The 22,493-nt window shown below is 28.8% G+C and overlaps 1 protein-coding gene and 1 long non-coding RNA gene across 2 annotated transcripts in view; one reads left to right on the forward strand and one right to left on the reverse strand.

Moving 5' to 3' along the window:
- Tgi (Tondu-domain-containing Growth Inhibitor) overlaps window positions 1-14,627 on the reverse strand; it is a 54,548-nt gene extending 39,921 nt beyond the window's left edge. The window contains exons 1-2 of the mRNA XM_065504650.1: window positions 14,511-14,627; window positions 4,312-4,931 (exon numbers count right to left, since the gene is read on the reverse strand). Coding sequence (XP_065360722.1) covers window positions 4,312-4,372 — 61 coding nt within the window. The 5' untranslated portion in view covers window positions 4,373-4,931; window positions 14,511-14,627. The remainder of the gene's footprint in view (window positions 1-4,311; window positions 4,932-14,510) is intronic.
- Window positions 14,628-16,170: 1,543 nt separating this feature from the next.
- LOC135955863 (uncharacterized) lies at window positions 16,171-17,428 on the forward strand. Its single transcript, XR_010576311.1, has 4 exons — window positions 16,171-16,577; window positions 16,649-16,804; window positions 16,877-17,042; window positions 17,158-17,428. It is a non-coding gene; the product is annotated as an uncharacterized LOC135955863 (long non-coding RNA).
- Window positions 17,429-22,493: the final 5,065 nt, after the last annotated feature.

Consider the following 22,493-nt stretch of genomic DNA (forward strand, 5'->3'; position numbering starts at 1 on the left):
GCACAGATGGAAAATAAAATAAACAATTCAGCACAGCAGCTCTTTGTTTTTATTTGCTTTATTAACATCAATATAATTTTTAATATACATTTTATATACTTTTATGTCGCTTTTTCTTTTAGAAGTTAAAATTTACAAAAAAAGTTATGTAACGCGGTTGCTTTTTCTTATAAAATGTATAGTATTGCCATATGTATATGAAAAAATTTGAAGAATAAACATGTGATTTGACTGAAAAGTATCAATGCTAACAAAATTAATCCACTAGTGAGAAACACAATCATTGGTTAAATTCCGGCAAAATATGTTTCAGGATTAATATAACAGCGTGTTAAGCTGAGTTTAACTGACAAGTAAGAAACTAGTTCTAAATTGTCTAATTGGTCAAGAGTTTGCATCATTTTTAAATAATTTAATTTTTTCCCCCACAAAACTTTTATATGTTTATTTACAAATTTACTTTGACACAAAACAGCTGTTGATTAAAGACTTAGCAAGTCTTTGATCGCTCGTTAACATGCGTTTAGCGAGTGGATAAGAAATACATTATAAATAACTTGTATGTTAAATCCATGCTAAATTTTGGTTATAAATACGGCTGTAAATGTATTGATTTTTTTAAAATTGTATAAATTTTTTTTGGTTAAAAATTATGTAAAAGTTTGTTTTTTAAGAGCATATTTTTAAAATTTTAAGAGCATATTTTAAAGTTTTTACTGCATATTTAAAGCGCTTAAAACACTTTTTTTAGAGCATATTTCCGGTTTCCCTGGTCATTACCTTTACAAAACTTTAGTGCTACCGCAAAACATGGCGGTGGGAAGTGCTGAAAATGTATGCCTTGTAACTCCATGGGTCTTTCAGCAAGACAATGACCCAAAGCAAACCGCCAGAATTGTAAAGGAGTGGCTATTGTATAACGTGCCTCGTATAGTCTCCAGACCTTAACCCAATAGAGAACATGTGTGAAATTTTAGACCGGAATACTAGAAAATGAAGCATTTCATCTAAGGACGAACTCCGGAAGAGTGGGGTCAAATTACTAACGATGTAACTGAACATCTTGTAAACTCCATGAAAATGTGACAAGAGGATATTAACTTTTTATTTTCGGATTTTGGTAAGGAGTGAGATCGAAAAATTCTTAACACACGTTTTTCATTACATTTTTTAACCCAAGTATTATTTGAATTTTTTTTTGATCAAGTTACCTTTGAAAAACATGTCAGTTATTATGTGTAATGTCAATTATATTAATTTTTTTGTTAATCTGATTAAAATGAGTGACCAGAAAAAAGTGCGTACTGAAATTATTAAATATTTTCAACAAAACCCAACTTGGTCTTACAAAAAGTTGGCCAAGCATACAAAGGTCTGCCGTCAAACTGTTTCCAATGTTATTAAACAGTACCGGGAGAACTTGTCAGTTGATAGAAAACCTGGTTCAGGTAGAAGGAATGGTCCACATGATGTTTCTAAAGCCAAAAAAATAGAACGCATTTTCAAAAGAGCTCCCAACACATCCGGTAGGAAAGCAGCCCGGTTAGCTCAGTGCTCGGACTATTTGGTACGAAAAGTTAAAGCTAATGCAGGTTTAAAAACATACAAGGCTCAAAAAGTTCCTGACAGGAACGCTACTAAAAATTTAGAGGCCAAAAACAGAGCACGGAAATTGAAGTCAAGTTTTATAAAAAAATATTCTTGCTGCATAATGGATGACGAAACGTATGTTCTGGCAGATTTTTCGCAACTTCCAGGTCAAAAATTTTATGTTGCTGATGCTCGAGGGAATGTTGAAGAAAAGTTTAGGACCCAAAAGCAGACAAAATTTCCCAGAAAGTTCTTGGTATGGCAAGCAATATGCAGTTGCGGCAAAAGAAGCCACTCATTTGTTACAACGGGCTCTATAAATACCGAAATTTACATCAAGGAATGTTTACAAAAAAGGCTGCTTCCATTCATAAGACTTCATAATGTGTCCACTTATTTTTGGCCTGACTTGGCATCCTGTCACTATGGCAAACAAGCCCTTGAGTGGTACAAGAACAATAATGTGGTATTTGTACCAAGAGAGGCAAATCCTCCAAACTGCCCGGAGCTAAGGCCAGTGGAGAGATATTGGGCTCTTGTTAAAAGAGAATTGAAGAGTACAAAAAAGGTGTCCAAAAGTGTGGTAGATTTTAAACGGAGATGGACTACATGTTCGAGCAAAGTGACAGAAAGCACTATAAAAACGTTAATGGAAGGGTTTCCGAAAAAGGTTCAAAATTTCATCACTAGTGATTAAAACTATAAAAATAATTTTTTTTGTAAATTGTAATAATAATTTCAATCAAATAAAAAAAAAATTAAAGCTGTAAGTTTAGTGGTTTCTTTTTTATAAACATATATGTATGTTAAGAATTTTTCGATCTCACTCCTTAATATAAAATAGAGCGTTATCCATCACTGCATAATAAATTTATTCAAACTTATATATTTCTTTCTCTAATTAAAATATGTATTTAACTTCATAGATGAAAATGCGCGTTGTATACTAAATTTTGACTCTGACTGTATATATGTATATGTTATATATGGTGTCCCAAAAGTATCCCAAGATTTGAATAAAATAGTTTGTCAGTGTACACTATATTATTGTCATTGTGCATAAATTCACTCACCCACTCACTGATGAGTCAGTGAATGAGTGAATGAAAGAGTCAGGCCTTGTATTTTTAAATATATAGATGTTTAAAAAAAGCCCAATAAGTCAATCGTATGTATACTTTTGTGACGGTGTGTATGTTTCATCAATATTGGTGGACAATAACATACTTAAAAGTTTACCACAAAAAAAACGTGTGGCCTATTTATATATGAGAAAGATATAAATAATTTGGCACATTCTTACGGAAGAAAAATGAGACGAGATGGAAAATAATGTGTATGTATGTTTAATAAATGATAGGTATAAATAAGAAAAAAATACATTTCAAAGCGGGTATTCAACTTTTTTTTTTGTAACGCAGTTTAATGGTTATTTTTTCACTAGCACTAAAAAAATTAGTAATAGTGATAATTTTTCACTACCACTAAACGCAGACTTAGTGCAAAAACCTGAACTACACTCAGTTAATGCAAAATTTTAACATGCAATCAAAAAAAAAGCTTCATTAAACATACTCTCACAAAATTTTCAAAAATAGGTGTTCATGAAATTATTGAAGTTATATACAAATAATAAATATTTTAAATGTTTTTTGTTATTTTTAATGAAGTATTAGTGGAGAAAAAAAGTAGCAATAAACTGAAGATTGATTTTTTTAAATCAAATAATTTAATTTTGATTGCAAAATTTTTTAACTCACTATCATTAATGTTTATGCGAAAATTATCGAATCGTGAGAAGCGTTTTTTTCCTTTTAATTTCTTACACTAAATCAAATGTTTTTCCTTTACAATCCGTCATATTTAAATAAAAAAATCGTTGATGATTTTATAATAAAAAATTTAATATCGTGCGTGACATACCATATGCGACATATTTTTCTCTTATAGTAAAACAATATATATTCTGTAAATATACAAAAACTAAAAAATATATGTATATTCCTTTTCAAAAAACAAGGTGATGATAATAGCAAAAACACAATCAGAGTCAAATTCATTTCATACTATAGACATGCTAATTTGGCTCTTAGTTTTAACCGCCACCTTAGCCTAAAACATACTAATTAAATTAAAAAATTAAATACAGTCAGATGAAACTATTATTTTTGCCTTTAAAATATTGTAGTAAGCTCTAAATACTCTAAATAGCAAAATTTTAGTGTTTTCTCCTATTTAAATCATCTTGAAAAAAGTTTCAGTCGTGGTTGTCATACTCATAAAATTGTCCATATGTAAGTTATTTGTTTAATTTAGATTGCTATTTAAAATCTAGATTGTTTCAACAAAATTTATTTTTTTAGTATAATTTTGTGAAGGGTACAGCCCAAGGCGTATTAACAAGGTGAGTGCATAAAATCAGCTGTTTCTTAATTCGCTGTGGATTTATGTACACTATATGTCAAACATTGTTTATGTTTACATTTGTTATTGTAAATAACATAGTAATATTTTAATTCGACATTTACCGTACATTTTAACAAAAACAAATTGCCTGTTGTTTTTGCATTGTTGTATTTGTTGCCGGGACGCACTCACCTTGTTAATACGCATTGGTACAGCCGAATATATTACTCTTTCTTGTTATTGCAATGCCTACTATGGTATAGTTATTTTAAATTTGAATTAAAATTAAAATAAGAACAAAAAACGAGTACATACCATTTGCATTATCCTGCACCATAGTAGCAGCACGTGATAAAACATCCAACGCAGATTCCATTGTATAAAACAGCCTTCGAAGATTTATTTGATTACCCTAAAAAGTTGATAAGAAAAACACTTTCTGTGCACTTTCACTTTAAATGTTTTTTTATAAATCCTTTTTTATTGAAACAAGTTTTTATTTTTCTGTTAAACACAAACATATGCAAAAGAACCAATAATTATTTTCGATTAAACGACGTCAAAATGTCTGGCGAGGCTCCGTATTAAATTTTATCTTTTTTATTTCAATTTTAAAGTACATACATATATTTTTATTTAAAAAAATTGTTTACGTTTGTAGATGAGAGTGGGAGATAAAAATATACACGAACAAACACGAACAACAAATAATAATTAAGTAATAAAAAGCGCGTAAATTTCCGAAAAAGTTTTGATTAAACACCGTGATAATTAAAGAGGATAGCGGCGACAACTACAGTTTTTTTTATAACTTTTATTTATTTAAATACGTTAACAATGTCTATTATCGAATTTTTAAATTTTCACCATGATAACTTTGAATGAGCAAACAATATTTAGTAATATTATATGGTGGTATGCATTTTTACAGAAACCTGAAAATATTAGAAAATAAATATGTGATTTAAATTTTATTTTACAGCAATATTTAAAAATTCTAATGCTAATGAATCATAATAATGATAAATTGTAATAATAATAATAATAATAATAATAATAATAATAATAATAATAATAATAATAATAATAATAATAATAATAATAATAATAATAATAATAATAATAATAATAATAATAATAATAATAATAATAATAATAATAATAATAATAATAATAATAATAATAATAATAATAATAATAATAATAATAATAATAATAATAATAATAATAATAATAATAATAATAATAATAATAATAATAATAATAATAATAATAATAATAATAATAATAATAATAATAATAATAATAATAATAATAATAATAATAATAATAATAATAATAATAATAATAATAATAATAATAATAATAATAATAATAATAATAATAATAATAATAATAATAATAATAATAATAATAATAATAATAATAATAATAATAATAATAATAATAATAATAATAATAATAATAATAATAATAATAATAATAATAATAATAATAATAATAATAATAATAATAATAATAATAATAATAATAATAATAATAATAATAATAATAATAATAATAATAATAATAATAATAATAATAATAATAATAATAATAATAATAATAATAATAATAATAATAATAATAATAATAATAATAATAATAATAATAATAATAATAATAATAATAATAATAATAATAATAATAACAATTAATGGGAGTACATTTATTTTTACTTCTCAAGTCTTGTTGTAGTAGCTGATAGTTGATATTGTTTTATTTTTGGGATGCAATTCCTTAGCAAACGAAACTTGTCGGAGTTAAACGAAATTGTATAAGCAACCGAATTGTAGGAAACCAAAACGACTCAGCAAAAAACCGGCAAATGAGCACAACAGAAAACACTCTCATACACTTTAAGAAAACACCAAAAGTAGAAAAGCATATAAACTCATACACACACATGCACATAAATTCATCTAGATATTCAGACTATACCGACTGAAATACACCTTTCACTCAATACATATTGTTAATATTATTATATGTAGTTTTAATTTACATAACACATTTTTGAAAATAAAATAAATTTTTGAATGAGTAGTAACACAATAAGGATCTTGACACTTCCTGTCGTTACTTTGAAATACTATTCTCATTAACACAGATATGACGCACAATACTTATTCAACAAGATTTAATATTTAGAAATTACATACTGGAGGAAGGGGTAATTTTTAAGGTTCAAAAAAGGGACAAATGCCTTAAAGGGAGAGGAAAACAAAACAAAATAAAACGCTGATGTCTGATGTTGGTTGTGGTCGTCATCGACAAAGTATTCGTCTCATGATATCAATAAGCCAACGAGCCCATATGGTAACAACTTGTTGTTTTTAATATTTTTGTTGGTGGTAGTTGGGTTTTGTATGTATGGGTTCCTTTTATAAATGTATGTACTCAGTTAGTCATAGAGTACTGAAGAATACAAAAAAGCTGGAAATTGTTATATGTACAAGTCAGGCAGCTGTTTTAAACTCTATATTTTAATGGAAACTCAACAAAGTCAGTGGGACGTAAAAGAAGTAATAAGCACGATGAAGTTTGGACAGGTTTGAATATAAATGTTCATATACATATACACATCTGCTCAAAATAATAGATACACCTAATTGGAAAAAATTTAAATGGCGGTAACATTGAAAATTTCCTCGCAAGCGTTAAGAATACATCATATTATTAAAATTTCTATCTGGCAATGTCATGTCAGTCAAAAATCTGGCAACTATTTGCTTTCATGTTGATTTTTAAAAACGAATTTATTTGAATTACAAAAAATTATTTGCTCATAAAAATAGATACACATCAGTAATTTGTAATTTGTTTATATACAATTTTTTTTTTGTGCAATTTTTTGTTCCTATTTACGTGAAACAGTAAGTATAATTTAAATTTTAGCAACAATTTTATAAAAAATAGGACTCTTTTGAAGAAAATGGGACGAAATCATCATTGTACCGAAGATGAGAAAAAAATTGTTCAAACGATGAGAAATCAAGGAAAATCATTACGGGAAATAGCAAAGAGCATAGGAAGATCTTTACATTTTGTCCAAAATGCTTTATCTAAAAAACAAAAAAGAGAAACTCGCGGTAGACCAAAGAAAACCAGTCCAGAAACAGATAGGCGGATCGTCCTTATGGTTAAAAAAGACCCTTTCATATCATCGAAAGCTATTTCTGCGGAGCTATGTAACGAAATCAGTCCACAAACAGTTCGTCGTCGTCTTTTACAAGCTAAATTGCCGGGAAGAATTGCCAGAAAAGTGCCACTAATGCGCCAAAAAAATATCAAGACAAGATTAGAATTTGCTAAAGAGCACTTACAATGGTCCGGGTGTGAAGGCGAAAAAAAATGGAGAAATATTTTATGGAGCGACGAAACAAAAATAAATTAGTTTGGAAACGACTGCCAAAGAAATGTACGCCGACCAAAAGGAAAAGAATTCCACGTTAAATTTACAAAAAAGGCGGTAAAACATGGCGGGGGAAACATAATGGTTTGGGGTTGCTTTTCATGGAATGGTGTTGGTCCGATATTCCGAATAGAAGATACCATGAATGCTAGTGGGTATAGAGACATATTGGAAAACGTAATGCTTCCATATGCATCGGAAAATATGCCATTAATATGGACATTCCAGCAGGACAACGACCCAAAACATAGTTCAAGATTAGTTAAAAACTGGTTCTTGGAGAATAACGTACCTGTTTTAAGCTGGCCCAGCCAATCCCCTGATTTAAACCCAATAGAAAACTTGTGGAGTGAATTAAAGATAAGGCTTTCGAAGGAAGTTTTCAAAAATAAAGACGATTTATGGGAGAAAACGCAAAAAATATGGTACGAGATTCCATTGGAGAAGTGTCAGAACTTGATATCCAGTATGCCCAGAAGAGTGGAGAAAGTTTTACAAAACAAAGGTGGATATACTGGATACTAGCTTTACTTTAATAATAAACTAATTTTTTTAAGATAAAATTTATTAGCTTTTGTTTAATAAGAATTTTTAAAAATGTATCTATTATTATGAGCACCAAATTTTTCGAAATTTAAGAAATTTAATTTACTTTATAATATTTATTATTAATTATGAAATATTTTGTTTTTGTTTTTTACTCTCCTTTTAACTATAAATAAAAATCGACTGAATTTTTTTTATAATTTTACAATATACCATTATTTTTTTTCGTTTTTAAAAAATAAATTTTGGTGTATCTATTATTTTGAGCAGATGTGTATATAGTGACGGACAATACAATAGAATCACTACATATGAATTTGATTAAAGCGGTAAAACTACAAAATTTGATTTCAAAATTTAAAATTCATTATATATTAATTCTCATAACGTAAACAATAATTAGAAAAAAATAAAATAAAAAAATAACACATTCTTATGTTAAAAACGATGTCAAATCTAAAAGACTAAATAAAATATGCGACATTCAAATAGAATCAATCAGTCTTAAAATTATTAAAAATAAAAAATCATCATAAGAATTCGTTGTTTTCTTAATATTTTGTTGCATATCAATTATTTCTAATAACAGCATCAAATCTTTTGGGGATTGAATTTAACAAATTTTCGCATGTAGATCAGGAAAGTTCTTCCTTGTTTTTCAATTTTTCAGGTCCGAGTTTGTCTTTTACTATTTTCCATAGGATTTAAGTCTGGTTATTGAGACGGCCATTCCATAACATGAATTTTGTTATATAAAGACCATTTTTTGGCAAGACCTGATGTGTGCTTTGGGTCATTATCTTGCCGGATGAGCCATTTTAAGGGCATATTCCATTCTGCATGTGGCTTTATAACATTCTCCAAAATATTTACATACAAATGCTTATCCATATTTTCTTTAATCCAATAAATTGGACCAACGCAATATCAAGAAAAGCATCCCCATATAGTAATATTTCCCCAACCATGTTTAAACATTTTTGGTTTTTGCCATTTTTTGGACGTCTAACCCATGTCTTATCATCACTACCAATTAAATTAATTTTCGTTTCGTCCGTCCACAACACATTTTGCCACTTTTTTATATTTTCTGGCCGACACCAATCCTTATGAATGCTCCTGGTTTTAAATGAAATATTGGTAGTGATTCTATTGTAATGTCCGTCACTGTATATACGCATACACACATGTATATATGTATAAAACAAAACTTAAGCACAATATAACTTTTATAACTAAAAGAAACTTATGAGCAAAATATTGTGTACAATGCTATTGAATTATATGAAATCCCTACGATTTTTATCTTTCATTGCTTTCAAGTGTTACATTTTTAACTAAATTGTTTTTAAAATACTTTTAAAATATTAATTTTAATTGATTCATTCCATTAAAAAAAAAAACTAATATTTACTACTAATTGTGGGACCAGATTGCATAAATCGTCCCCTCAATAATACAATAGTGTATAAGCATATACACCATTATTTGTTTATTGCTTAATAAGAATCTACATAAGTGATTCTATATGTGGTAAAAATTTGATGAAATTCTACTTCCACAAAGGTCAAAAGATCAATTGAAATATTACTTTTGTTCTAGATGTCTACTAACACAAAAATTTTAAACTCAATTATTTCGAAATGGCAAACAAATTATACACTATTGTTTTATTAAGGGGACGAAATTATATTTAAATATAGTGCAGAATTCATAACGAAAAAACAAATTCCAAAAAATAAAAGGATGTCAAAAAATCGTAACTCTTACATTCCTAAGAAAATTCTAAAGGAATTTTAAACATGTAAAAAATATAAAAAATTATATTACTTATTTATTTAAAAAAATATTTTTTATTTATGTAGGCTTCAAGTTCTAGAAAGTAGTTTTCAAAAAGTTATATTTTAATAATTATACCCCAATAAGCACCAAAACCCAAACAAATTCAAGCACTTGAACATTTTGTTGGAATTTGACTTGATTGCAAATATAATTATGTTTTAAACTTGAAAAAATTAAATATTTTTCAAATTTATGTTTCAAATACATACTTTTATTTTTTTAAAAAAAGGCTCAATAAAATTTAACTTTTACTGGAGAATGCTTTTGATATAAAGTATAATACAAATATAATTTATTTGCTTGGCTATAATTCAAGGCTTGAATAACACTAGCTTTCACTGAATTCCAGTAAAAACGCCTTCAGCATAAGTGGCAAGGGCATATCTTTATATATATAATTCTTCTGTACGTGTGTTAGTAACTGAACTCCTCCTTAACGGCTGGGTTGATTTCGATGAAATTTGTTGTGTGTTTGAGTGGGTCCCTGAATGGTTTAGATTCACAATTGACCTATATAGGAACAATGGGCATGGCACCTCCCATACAAAGTAAACATTTATTATTGCATATCTGGAGTACTATTATAGTGGGAGTCTTCAAATTGTGTGTGAGCTATGGTAGAACAACGTTTTCCGGGACAGCTAGTATACATATAAGTTTGTCATTCCGTTTGTAATTTTTACATTTTTCATTTTCAAATGTCAAATGTCTAACTGAGAATGTAAAACGAAACAAGAAATAAAATCCAATTTTAAAATACCTTTTACATTTTTCGTTATATCTTTGCCATTTAGAGTCGGATCTTAGAGTATGATATATCAATGGTTTTGTCTCGGGAATGATTTCTTGCGAGCTTTAATTTTCTGACATTATGGTGGTAGGAACACAGATCTGGTGGATAAATACTAAAACAGGATACTTCAGGTCAATGGCACTTAGAGAAAAACATTGGCCTCCTCGAGACAAAACATTGATATATCATACTTTAAGATCGGACTGTAAATGGCGAAGATATAGGCGAACCCTACGTTCGGCAAAAAAAATTAAAAAACATTTGCAAAAATAAACAAAAACAAATTTTTGGAATTTTTGAAATTTTGTTTTTGCTTTCCATATAAATATCACTTTGTGACGTGATTTACAAAATTAGGACCTTAGTCATAGGGTAACATAGAGACGAGACGTAATTGTCAAAAACCTAAGTCTGTTGTCAAAAACCTATCTCTCGCAACAACAAAATACATGCTAGTCAATGTATTTTGTTGTTGTGTCAAACATATTTTTTGTTGTATATTTGTTTGACAAATCGTAGTGACTCGTCTCTATGTATAATTCTCTATGACCTTAGTCTTTTAGATTTGACATCGTTTTTAACATAAGAATGTGTTATTTTTTTATTTTATTTTTTTCTATTTATTGTTTACGTTATGAGCATTAATATATAATGAACAAATTTTAAATTTTGAAATCAAATTTTGTAGTTTTACCGCTTTAATCGAATTCATTTGTAGTGATTCTATTGTATTGTCCGTCACTGTACATATGTATGTATTATAAATTACAAACAATGTCAATAAAATTGATTGCCATCAAAACTTTTAAAACCTACGATAGAGAGTAATGAATAAAATTCTTCGATACAAAATTATATAGTATATTATAGAATATAGTTTTTCGACATTAGACCGATTCACAGAAAAAATTATTTTTGTTACAACCATCAGAATAGACTGTGGTTCGTTTTTATATGTCCCAAAAAATATTTTGGGTCTAGTGATACTTTAAGATCCGGCTGTAAATGCCAAATATAGGTATAATGAAGAATTTAAAAAGGATACGTTCGCATTTGCAGAAATACTCTATTGCATTGCAGAAATACTAATACGGGAAATTTGTTTCAATGCACGGTCTAATGTACATACAGTCAGCGTCAAAAGAAAGTGTACAACTTGTTTTTACATTTAAAACGTTTTATTTACATATTAAAAAACAATTTTTTCTCCAGTTCTAGTATATTTAACAAAACACTTAATTGTTCTCTTGCAATATATAAACAAAAAACTAAACTATTTCAACCGCAACAAAAACAGTAACAACAAAACCAAAAATACTCCATTTTTAACGCGTCAGAAAAAAGTGTACACATTTAGAATTGCAATAAGATTTTTCTAGCTACATAAAAAAATATATTGTTATTTTTTATTTTTGCCTAGATTATAATTTTTTGTGGATCTTGCTGCTAGTCTCATGAGATTTTAAGATAGTAGCTTTTCTTGTTTGATCGCGAGAACTTTAAAACCAAAATGGGAAAACAAACTGCAATTGAAACAAGAAAGTAAGTCATAAAATTTAAAAATGAAGGCAAATCGTCACGTGAAATCTCCTCTATAATAGGAAGAAGCCATAATACTGTAAAAAAAAATTATAGACAAACAAAAAAATTTTGAATTTTAGAAGATCAGCAACGTGCCGGAACACCAAAACTCCTTAACAACCTTGAAATACGATCGATTGTGAGAGCAGTGAAGAAAGTATTCACAGTAAGTGCAGTAAAATTATACGAAGAATTAACAGATTCGTCTGGAGTGAGAGTTAGTAACAGTACGGTTCGCCGAGCGCTACACCCAAATGCTCTATATGGTGGAGTTCCGAGAGAATAACCCCACATTTTCAAACGAAATAAAGAGCGACTTCGAGAATTCGCAAACAGGTATAAAAACCAAGAAAATTGTTTTGGAATAATGTGCTGTTTACGGACGAAAGCAAGTTTAAGATTTTCGGAAGTAAAAAAAGGAGTAAAATTTGGAGAAGCAAAAATCAAGAGTTCGACCAAAAAATGTACTATCCACCGTAAAGCATGGTGGTGGTTAGGTGATGGTGTGGTGGTGTATGGCGACAAGTGGCATGGGAAAACTCATATTTATTGATAGTTTGATGAGCAAAACCGATTACCTAAACATTCTTATAGAAAATATGGAACCCATCATTAGAAAATTAAATCTAGACCGAACCTGGATCTTCCAACAGGACAACTATCCGAAGCATACTTCTTAACTTGTTAAATAATGGTTGTTGTATCATACACCGAAACAACTGGAACAACCCCCACGGTCACCGAACATTAATCCCATTGAACATCTGTGGTAGCATTTGGACAGACAGATCAGAAAATGAAATATTACCAGCAATGACTCTCTACACGAAATCCTGCAGGAAGAGTGGTTCAACATCCCAACATCGGTGACATCAAAATTGGTAGAAACAATGCCAAGGAGGCTTGAAACTGTTTTAAAACCCAAAAGATGTCAAATAAAATACTAAACACGTTTTTTCTTCTAATTTCCCTAAACTGTACACTTTCTTTTGACGCGTTAAAAATGGAGTATTTTTGGTTTTGTTGTTACTGTTTTTGTTGCAGTTGAACTAGTTTAGTTTTTTGTTTATATATTGCAAGAGAACAATTAAATGTTTTGTTAAATATACTATAACTGGAGAACAAATAGTTTTTTAATATGTAAATAAAATGTTTTAAATGTAGAAACAAGTTGTACACTTTCTTTAGACGCTGACTGTATGTACTTGTATTTTCACCCAAAAGTACCCATATGATATTGGGTGTCATTTGAAAGCGATCATGCAGCCGCATACAACGCTAAGTTTGTCAAGTCCTAGCTTACCATTAATATGTGATATTCCATAATTTATACGATTTTTCAAAGAATTTTTTATGAAAATAATTATTTTTATAGTAAATGGAAATATTTAAAAATTTATTTGATTTAATAATTAGTTTATTAATTTTGTTCCTATAATCGTGTTATCGGACATTCAATCGGGTAAACATCATGTTTCAAAAATATACATTATGGATATCAAAATGTTTGTTTTAATTTTTGAAACAGATTGAAGAGATTATTGTGGTAAAAAACATTTTGTTTTTAATTTATAAATAAATTTTCACAAATTTGAATGTTGTTTTCTTTCTAATGAAGTAGGTATTTGTACACTATTATTACTTAGCAATTTGTGTTATATTTATGCATCATATTTTGTTCAGTTTTTATAAAACTTTTGCAAATATTTTTTTGGCAAGCTCTAGAAAAACAAGTGGTGAAAGTTGAGACTATTTTTTTAGGCAAGAACATTTTAGGGAACAAATCAAGATCCGCGTAACAGTTTATATTTTCATAATTTTTTTTCTGTTAATATTCACTTTAACTCTGGGGTGTATCCAACACCGGCTTCGCTAAAATCACTTTTTCTGTATATCAAAATTTTCTGAAGTACTGTCATATAAAATCAAAAAGGAATTTTTGGTTCACAATATTAATAAACTGTACCATATTATATATCATATTAAAGGTATTGTGAAGCACTACTCAATGATACCCACAACGATCAGTTTGTTTTCCAAATATATGAGAAATGTACTATTATATGTATTGACTTTAAATTCATATAACTCTTAAACTAAGAGAGAGCAGGCAAAAATATTAACGTTTTTGTGCTTCTAATTATGAGAGCTATCAACACCAAAGAAATTATAAAAATGCAAGCTGTTTCGCTGATCTTGATTTATACCCATTTTAGTAGTATGTAATTAGAAGTAGTATTTATTAATCGAAAATACAAATTCTACATTAAATATAAATACAATATTTAATTTATTTACCTTATTCAGCGAATATATCTACTTATGTATGTTATATATACATGTATACATGCATTTATGTAAATATAGATATAAATGTATATTTTTATATATATAAGAAATATTTTGTTAACGAACACAAGCGTATATAAGGTATTTAAAAATTTTGCATTATCGCGGGTACAATCTTATTTTGTAAAAGCTAAATTTAATTTTTTACAACTCGCACTGTTTAAAACTTGACATTAATATTAACAAAAAAATATTTGTTTTTGCTCTTTTTTAAAGTAGTTTTCGCAACAAATTAACAAAAAAAAAACCAATTCGATGTATTTTCTTGTATGAATTTTATAAGTGGAATGCGAAGAATCTCAATGGAATTTTGCTTTGTTGCTAATTTAGCACATTCCACATAATATTCACTTTTATTGCCATTCACTTATCACCTTTTCGTGCAGAGTTGCCATATGTTACCATGGCGGAATTAAAAAATCAACACTGTGACTATTATTTGGAATTTATGGAATAGAACTGAAACTTTTATTATTATTATTATTATTAATATTTAATTGGTTAGTTCTATAGTCCCGATTGTTTAAGTTCTTCATTAAAAAGAATTTTCAATAGGATCGTGAGATTTGTTTTACATTTGAGAATAGGTCACCATGTAACTCCCTTTGTGTACAGATTTCTTTGATGTTCATTTCATAATTATGTGACTTAAAGATTTCCCTGATTATATAGGAAATAATTTTCATTTATTAAATTCTGATAGAACCCTCAGTTTTTATATCCACTTTTTCATTCCGCAATACTATTTGAAAGATTATTCTACATAAGATTATTAAGATTATGGAATGCACCTAGGGATCTAAGATGTTTCTCATTTTCGCCTCATGCCTTTGAAAGGAAACTAATGAATTATGTATTTACTCTTGATTTATAATAGTTTTTTTTCTTCTAACTATTTCTCAAAGTTTAAAAGTTATGTACTTTCACATTATAAGGCTGGTTTTATAAATTGAAGATAAATAAATGAAATCAGAAGAAACATTAATCAAACAAATGTTCAGCAACACTTTGTTTTAATAATATTCAGCCGAAAAATTGCTATTAAAATAATCAACAATTTGAAAAATTTCAATTGTCTTTGCGAGCTGATAAATGAGAATTTTACATAATTATTATTTTGTTCAACGAGTTCCAGTGTTTTATTTTGCATTTTAATTCCATTTAATTCCGCCAGAGTTGATTATAAAAATTGTTTGCCGTGTTCAATTTGCATCCATACCGAATATTTTACAAATTATAGAACGCCCGTAAACAAAACAAACCGGATACAGCTGATTGTTTTGTTGTAGTGAATATAAAAAATAAAATTTGTTATTGTTCTTATTCTTTAAATATGTTTTCATACGTTGCCAACTTACTAGGTTTTCATTGTTGTTAACTTGTGAACATAGACTAACATAGACCCGAATCAGCTGTTTTTAGCAATATGGCGGAGGCAAACAAAAAAAATTTACGAAAAATTAACAAAAGAAAATGTATAATAAACCAAGGTAGATTTAAAAGAGGGACAAACATATAAATTTATCTTTCTATCTCTTTTGCACCTTAGGTAAACATTTTATAGCAAGGCGTATTAACAAGGTGAGTGCGTCCCGGCAACAAATACAACAATGCAAAAACAACAGGAAATTTGTTTTTGTTAAAATGTACGGTAAATGTCAAAATCAAGGCGAATTAAAATATTACTATGTTATTTACAATAACAAATGTAAACATAATGTATTGTGTATATTAAAAAATATAAACAGCAAAGTAAATTAATAAAGTAGACTCAGTAGAACAGCTGACTATTTTTTTACTTTGGTCTGAACTGTCAATTCACTTGTGGTTGTTGTGGCGAAAAATACAACAAGCCCAAAAGCAAAAACAACAACAGGCAACTTTGACAGCTCAGACCTTAAACCAAAAACAAAATTGCTTGTGGTTTTTGTAAATGTTGTATTTGTTGTAGTACTGTCGCTACTTTATTAATTTACTTTGATAAACAGCAAAAAACCTCAACAGATAAATTTAAAGGTAAGATTATTTCTTTGTTATTTTATTTCATTGTTATTTTATTTCCACATAATTTACATGTAAACGTATAGTAAGCTGTTCAACTTTTGGAGGGTCTTCTGGTTTGTATCAGCCGAACGCATGGCCACTATAGTGAAACCAAAAAACACTACCAACCTAAATCTTAATCCTCCGGAACCTTACAAAGTAGGTGATCAAGCCCCAATCACTACAACAAAATCTTAAAGGTAAGATTAACATACATACATATTTGTGTTATTTTTTAATTTAATTATGTACATATATTTTTTTGTAATTAGTAAGCTGTTCGACATTTGAAAGAACTTTCGGTCGGGAAAGGACAAACTTCTCAACATCAGTATTCAAGTGAAGCCATATAACATCACCAGCCTAAAACCGGAACCTTATAAAATAAATGGTCAATTCCCAATCACTACAACAAAATCTTAACAGATAGTTATAAAGGTAAGATTAACATACATACATACATACATACATACATACATACATACATACATACATACATATTTGTGTTATTTTTGTCTAATTTAATAATGTACATATATTTTTTTGTATTCAGTAAGCTGTTCGACATTTGGAAGGACTTTTGGTCGGGAAAAGTCAAACTTCTCAACATCAGTATTCAAAACATCACCAGTCTAAACCTTAATCCTCTGGAACCTTACAAAATAAGTGGTCAAGCCCCAGTCACTACAATTATAAAGTTAAGATTTACCTGTTTTACAAGTTTTTAATTTTAGATTTAATAATACAGTGGTTTCCCGGTTTAACGGATTATATAATGTCAGTTCCATTCGTAATATCGAAAAAATCATTAAACCGAATTAAAATTTGTCTATTATTTGATGATTAATACAAGGCATAGCTGTTAAATTTTGATTACGATTGGTAATCAATTAAATTACTTTTTCAAAATAATTGTAATGATTATATAATTATCCTGTAGAAAATTTGTGATTAATAATTGATTATGATTGTAAATAATCGGGGATTATCGAGTGCCAAGGTACTTTTTTTAAAACATATTTTTTCTTGGACACATTAGCAAAATGCCTTTTTCTATTGGATTCCAGTGAAACAAACAAATCCTTAAGCTTCAGCGAACATCCGCTGTTAATAACATGATATGACCGAAACTAATGGAACTAAAAATACGAAATTTGGTCCGAATATTTTATAATAATAAAATTATTTATTTAATATTAATCTTATAGATAAATACAAGAATAATATATACATACATATATACATAGCTGCCAGGGCCATCAGCTATGTATGGTATGGAGATTACAATATTAAATTTTGATATTTTAATTAGATATAAAATTGTATATACAGTATTGGCCATAACTAAAACACCCCCTCAATGGATTTTTTCAAATCATAATTTTTTTTGATAAAAACGGCTTTTTTGGGATGTATTTTGTATATATTTTATTAACTAATATTGTTAATGTTCATTTAATATTTATTTAGTAAAAGATAATTTTATTAAAAATTAATTTAAAATGATAAATCATATAAAATCTCAAAACGAAACGGACAAAACAAAAGCACCCTCTTATAAGATGTTTAAAAATTTGACTCGGTACTGCATATTTGCAATGTGAATTATCGGGAATCACAATGAATGGACTTAAAAATTCCAAAAGATAAAAATATAGGAAGACGTAGTGTGCAAAATTTAAGTTTTATACAGTTTATTGTGAAAACAACCAATGACAAGGAACAAGTACTCCAGTAAATTTAAAATTAAAGATATTGAAAACTGGAAGACGGGCTTATCACTACATGAATTTAGTAAAAAATATTCAATTAACAGATCAGTTATTTCCAGGCTCGCTTCAAAAATTTTTAAGACTGGTCGAAACACGATATTATGATTCCTTGATCAAAAGAGCAATACAAAAAGATCCTATAGCATCAGCTATTCAAGTACGAACATGTTTAAGATTATGCGTTAGCGAAAGAACAATCTGTAGAAAAGTAGTAGAAGCCCGATTATTCAGCTGAAGACCAGAAAAAAAAACATTTCTATCAGCTAAGAACAAGAAAGCTAGACTGAAATTTGCCAAAGCCTACATCGACTGGAGTGTCCAAAAATTAAAGACAGTACTGTTCCCTGCCGAATCCAAATACAACTTAAAAAGTTCCGCTGGAATAAGGCGTGTACGCAGACCAAAAGGAGGAAGACTGAATCCTAAGTATTGCAAAGGAACAATTAAACATGGAGTAGGCAATGTAATGGTCTGGGGTTGCTTTTCTGGTCAAGGATTTGGGCCAAATCATAAAATTTATGGGATTATGGATCGGTTCATGTACCGTGATGTATTGAAAGCTGTAATGTTGCCTTATGTCAGTGAAGAGATGCCAATTATAGGGAGCTTCCAACAGGATAACGATCCTAAGCACCCCTCCAAAGTTTGTAAAACTTGGCTACACAGCAATAAGATTCAAGTTTTTCATTGGCCTGGTCAATCTCCCGATCTCAATCCTATAGAGAACTTGTGGCACATTGTTAATATGAAAATAAATCGTGAAAATTGTTGAAATAAGGATCGGAAATTTTCACGATTTATTTCACGCTGTTAAAATAGCCTTGGAAGGAATATCGAAAAACGCCATAAAAACATATTATCTTCTATGCCAAGAGATGTTCTTGTGCCATCCAAAACAAAGGATTTGCAACAAAAAATTAACAAAATTTTTTTTTATAGTATATCCTTGAAGGGTTGCTTTAGTTTTGTCCGTTTCATTTTCTACCTTAAAATATTTTTTGATTTTAAGTTACCTCTTATAGAAAGGTTAACTTTGAAAGTATTTGTTTATCAATAATAAACATATTAACAAATGAAAATAAAACATAATAGATATTTAAAACTTTGATTTTATACAAAAAAATACCATATGAAAAAAATTCATTGAGGGGGTGCTGCAGTTATGGCCAATACTGTATGTTGAATATTATCTTTAGTTGGTTTTTAAGAAGATTGATACCATTATTTAGTAAATATTTAGATTGTCGATTTGTTAGTTTAGGGCAAATTGATAATATATGTTCCACCGAAATTGTGGATCCACAGTATTGGCAGTTATTTGTATGGAGATTATTAATAAGGTGTTTGTGTGTGGAAATTGTGTGACCCATACGTAAACGGGAGAATATTTTTATTTTATTTTTGCTGACATCTGTTGGGTATATAATTCTGGGTTTATTTGGGAATAATGTGGGTGATAGTAATTTTTCATTTCATCTTTTCTTCTATGTTGAAGTTCGTCCGTGATTGCACTTCTAATGTCTATCCTTTCACTTAATTCATCTCTATATATTGGAGCTAAACAAGCATATTTCTCTGCGGAGTCTGCAAATTTATTTCCATATATGTCTGCATGTCCTGGAATCCAAATGATTTTAATTTTAATATTATTTGTAATTAGTAAGTCTTGAATTTTGTTTATAGAACGCCATTTATTGTTTGTTGGGTTTTGTATAGCCGATATAACCGATAGACTATCTGAAAATATTATAGTATTTTTCTTAAATTTGCTAGCAATGTATATAGCTTGCAATATACCAGCTGCTTCAGCAGTGAAAATTTATGCAATGTTTGAAAGAGTTTTTGTAGAAAGTGTGTTACCATTATTATCAACTACAGCATATGCAGTACTACATTTGTCCTTCGATGCATCTGTAAAAAGGTAGGTTTGATATAGAAGTATCACATAGATTTTTATCAAATTTCCAAGCTGAGTGTCTTATGTAAAATGAACTTAGTTTTTGTTTGTAATTTATTACATTGTTATTAATGCATTGATGAATAGTTGACTGAATCCTGGGAGCTTTTTTGTAGGATATTACTTTGGATACATCACCATCTATTACAGAGTTGTTGTACGACAATAATTTTGGTAACAGTAGGTTTTTTGCTTCTAAAATTATTTGTTCCATTCCCGATTCGATTAGTATAGTTTGTATTGGTGTTGTACGGAATGCGTAAGTGCTGGATCTAACAGTTTGGTGGTAAGTTGTTTTAATAGTATTTAAATTGCTTTTAGCAGATTTCCCATAACGGAATAGCACGTAATCTATTTTACTTATAATGAGTGTTTTTACTAAATACGTTAGTGTATTCATGTGAGCGTAACTTCTGGTTGCAAGATATCTTATGAGGTTTGCTCTAGGTCCAAGTGATTTTTTCAGGTATGAAATGTGTTCTTTCCAACTATAATTTTTTTCTATTATAACACCTAGAATTTTTTGCTTAGTAGCAATAGGAATTACCGTGTTATTAACAATTAGATTTGTGGAGCTACATTTGTGTTTTCTACAGATATGTAATAATGATGATTTTTATAACGCCTGATGTTTTTGACCATTTTTCAATATCAATTACCACTTTCTCAAGCAAATTGTTATTTTTGACGTATCATTGTTCTTACACATAATGTAGAGATCATCGGCATAGAGACAATGGTCAACATATTTATGTTTATTTATAATATTGCTGATTTGGTTAAATGCAATTTGAAATAGTACAACGGATAAAGGAGATCCTTGTGGAATTCCATTTGTAAGTGGGTAATTATTTGAGTGTTCTTGGTTTATCTGAACTTTAATGTCTCTTCCCGATAAAAATGACTTAATGTAATTAAAGATTTTTGTACCAATACCCCAGGTTCGCAAAGTATCCAATATAATATGAATTCCTACACGATCAAACGCTTTTTCAAAATCTATGCCCAAAAATGTCGTATGATTCTTTGATGATAGGGTTATTGTAATATAAAAGTCGATATGGAGTAATGCGTCGACGCAACCACGATTGGATTTGAATGCAACTTGATTTATAGCTACTAGTTTATTTGTTTCTATGTACCATGAAATACGTTTCGCAATAATTCTTTCTAACAGTTTAGAAAGGCATGACAATAATGAGATGGGTCTATATCCAGAGAAATCCGAATGGTTTTTGTTAGGTTTTGGGATGCAGGCTATAATAGCAGTTTTCCATGAGTGTGGAATTATTCCCGAATCAAATATTTTATTATAATGTTGAAGAAGAATGGTTTTGCTTGTGTTGCTTGATGTACCTTTTGCTTTATTTAAAACTATTCACCCCTATTATGTATGTCGTTGTCGACATTAAGTCACGTCGACGGCGCTAAAACGATATTTGCGAAGTCAATATCGATAACAATTGATAACTATTGACAGCAATTTGAAATTTTCTAAGACGCGTTAAAGTCGACATTGTCTGAAAACGAGTCTTTTCGATATTTGACAACGACTCATACAAAAATTGAAAATAGTTGTGATTAGAGAAATTAAAAACATTAAATCAGCATTGGGAAGCAATTTGAAACCGTAATGGCAGAAGGTAGAGCTACAATCTATATATATAAAAGAGTAACGTTACTGACTCACTGACTGACTGACTGATTCATCATCGCACAGCCCAAACGGCTGAAGCTAGAATCATGAAATTTTAACTGTGGGTTCCTCTCTCCCCAAAACGATCCGATAAGAAGGGTAAAAACGGGTAAATTCGGTAACCTTATATCTTCAAAACTAATAAAGATACAAAAAAACTTAAAATTGCATGTTACTTCATCTAAAAAATAAGCTGACAGGTGTTTCGTACTTTTTCGAAATTCGAAACTTTTAGGGGAGAAAACGGGTAAAAACGGTATTTTGGTACTTTTTTGGCACCCTATGTATCTTTTAAACCAATAAACATAGAATCAAATTTTAAATCGTTTTCTTTACTTATCAAAAAATAAAAAATATAAGTTTGGTACTTTTTGGAAATTCGAACCCTTATGGGATAAAAATTGTGTTTATTTTTGGTACTTTTTCATAAAATATGTTTTTCTATAATATGACATAGACATACG

The sequence above is a fragment of the Calliphora vicina genome, chromosome 3, assembly GCF_958450345.1.
Source record: "Calliphora vicina chromosome 3, idCalVici1.1, whole genome shotgun sequence".
In the NCBI taxonomy this organism is placed as follows: domain Eukaryota; kingdom Metazoa; phylum Arthropoda; class Insecta; order Diptera; family Calliphoridae; genus Calliphora; species Calliphora vicina.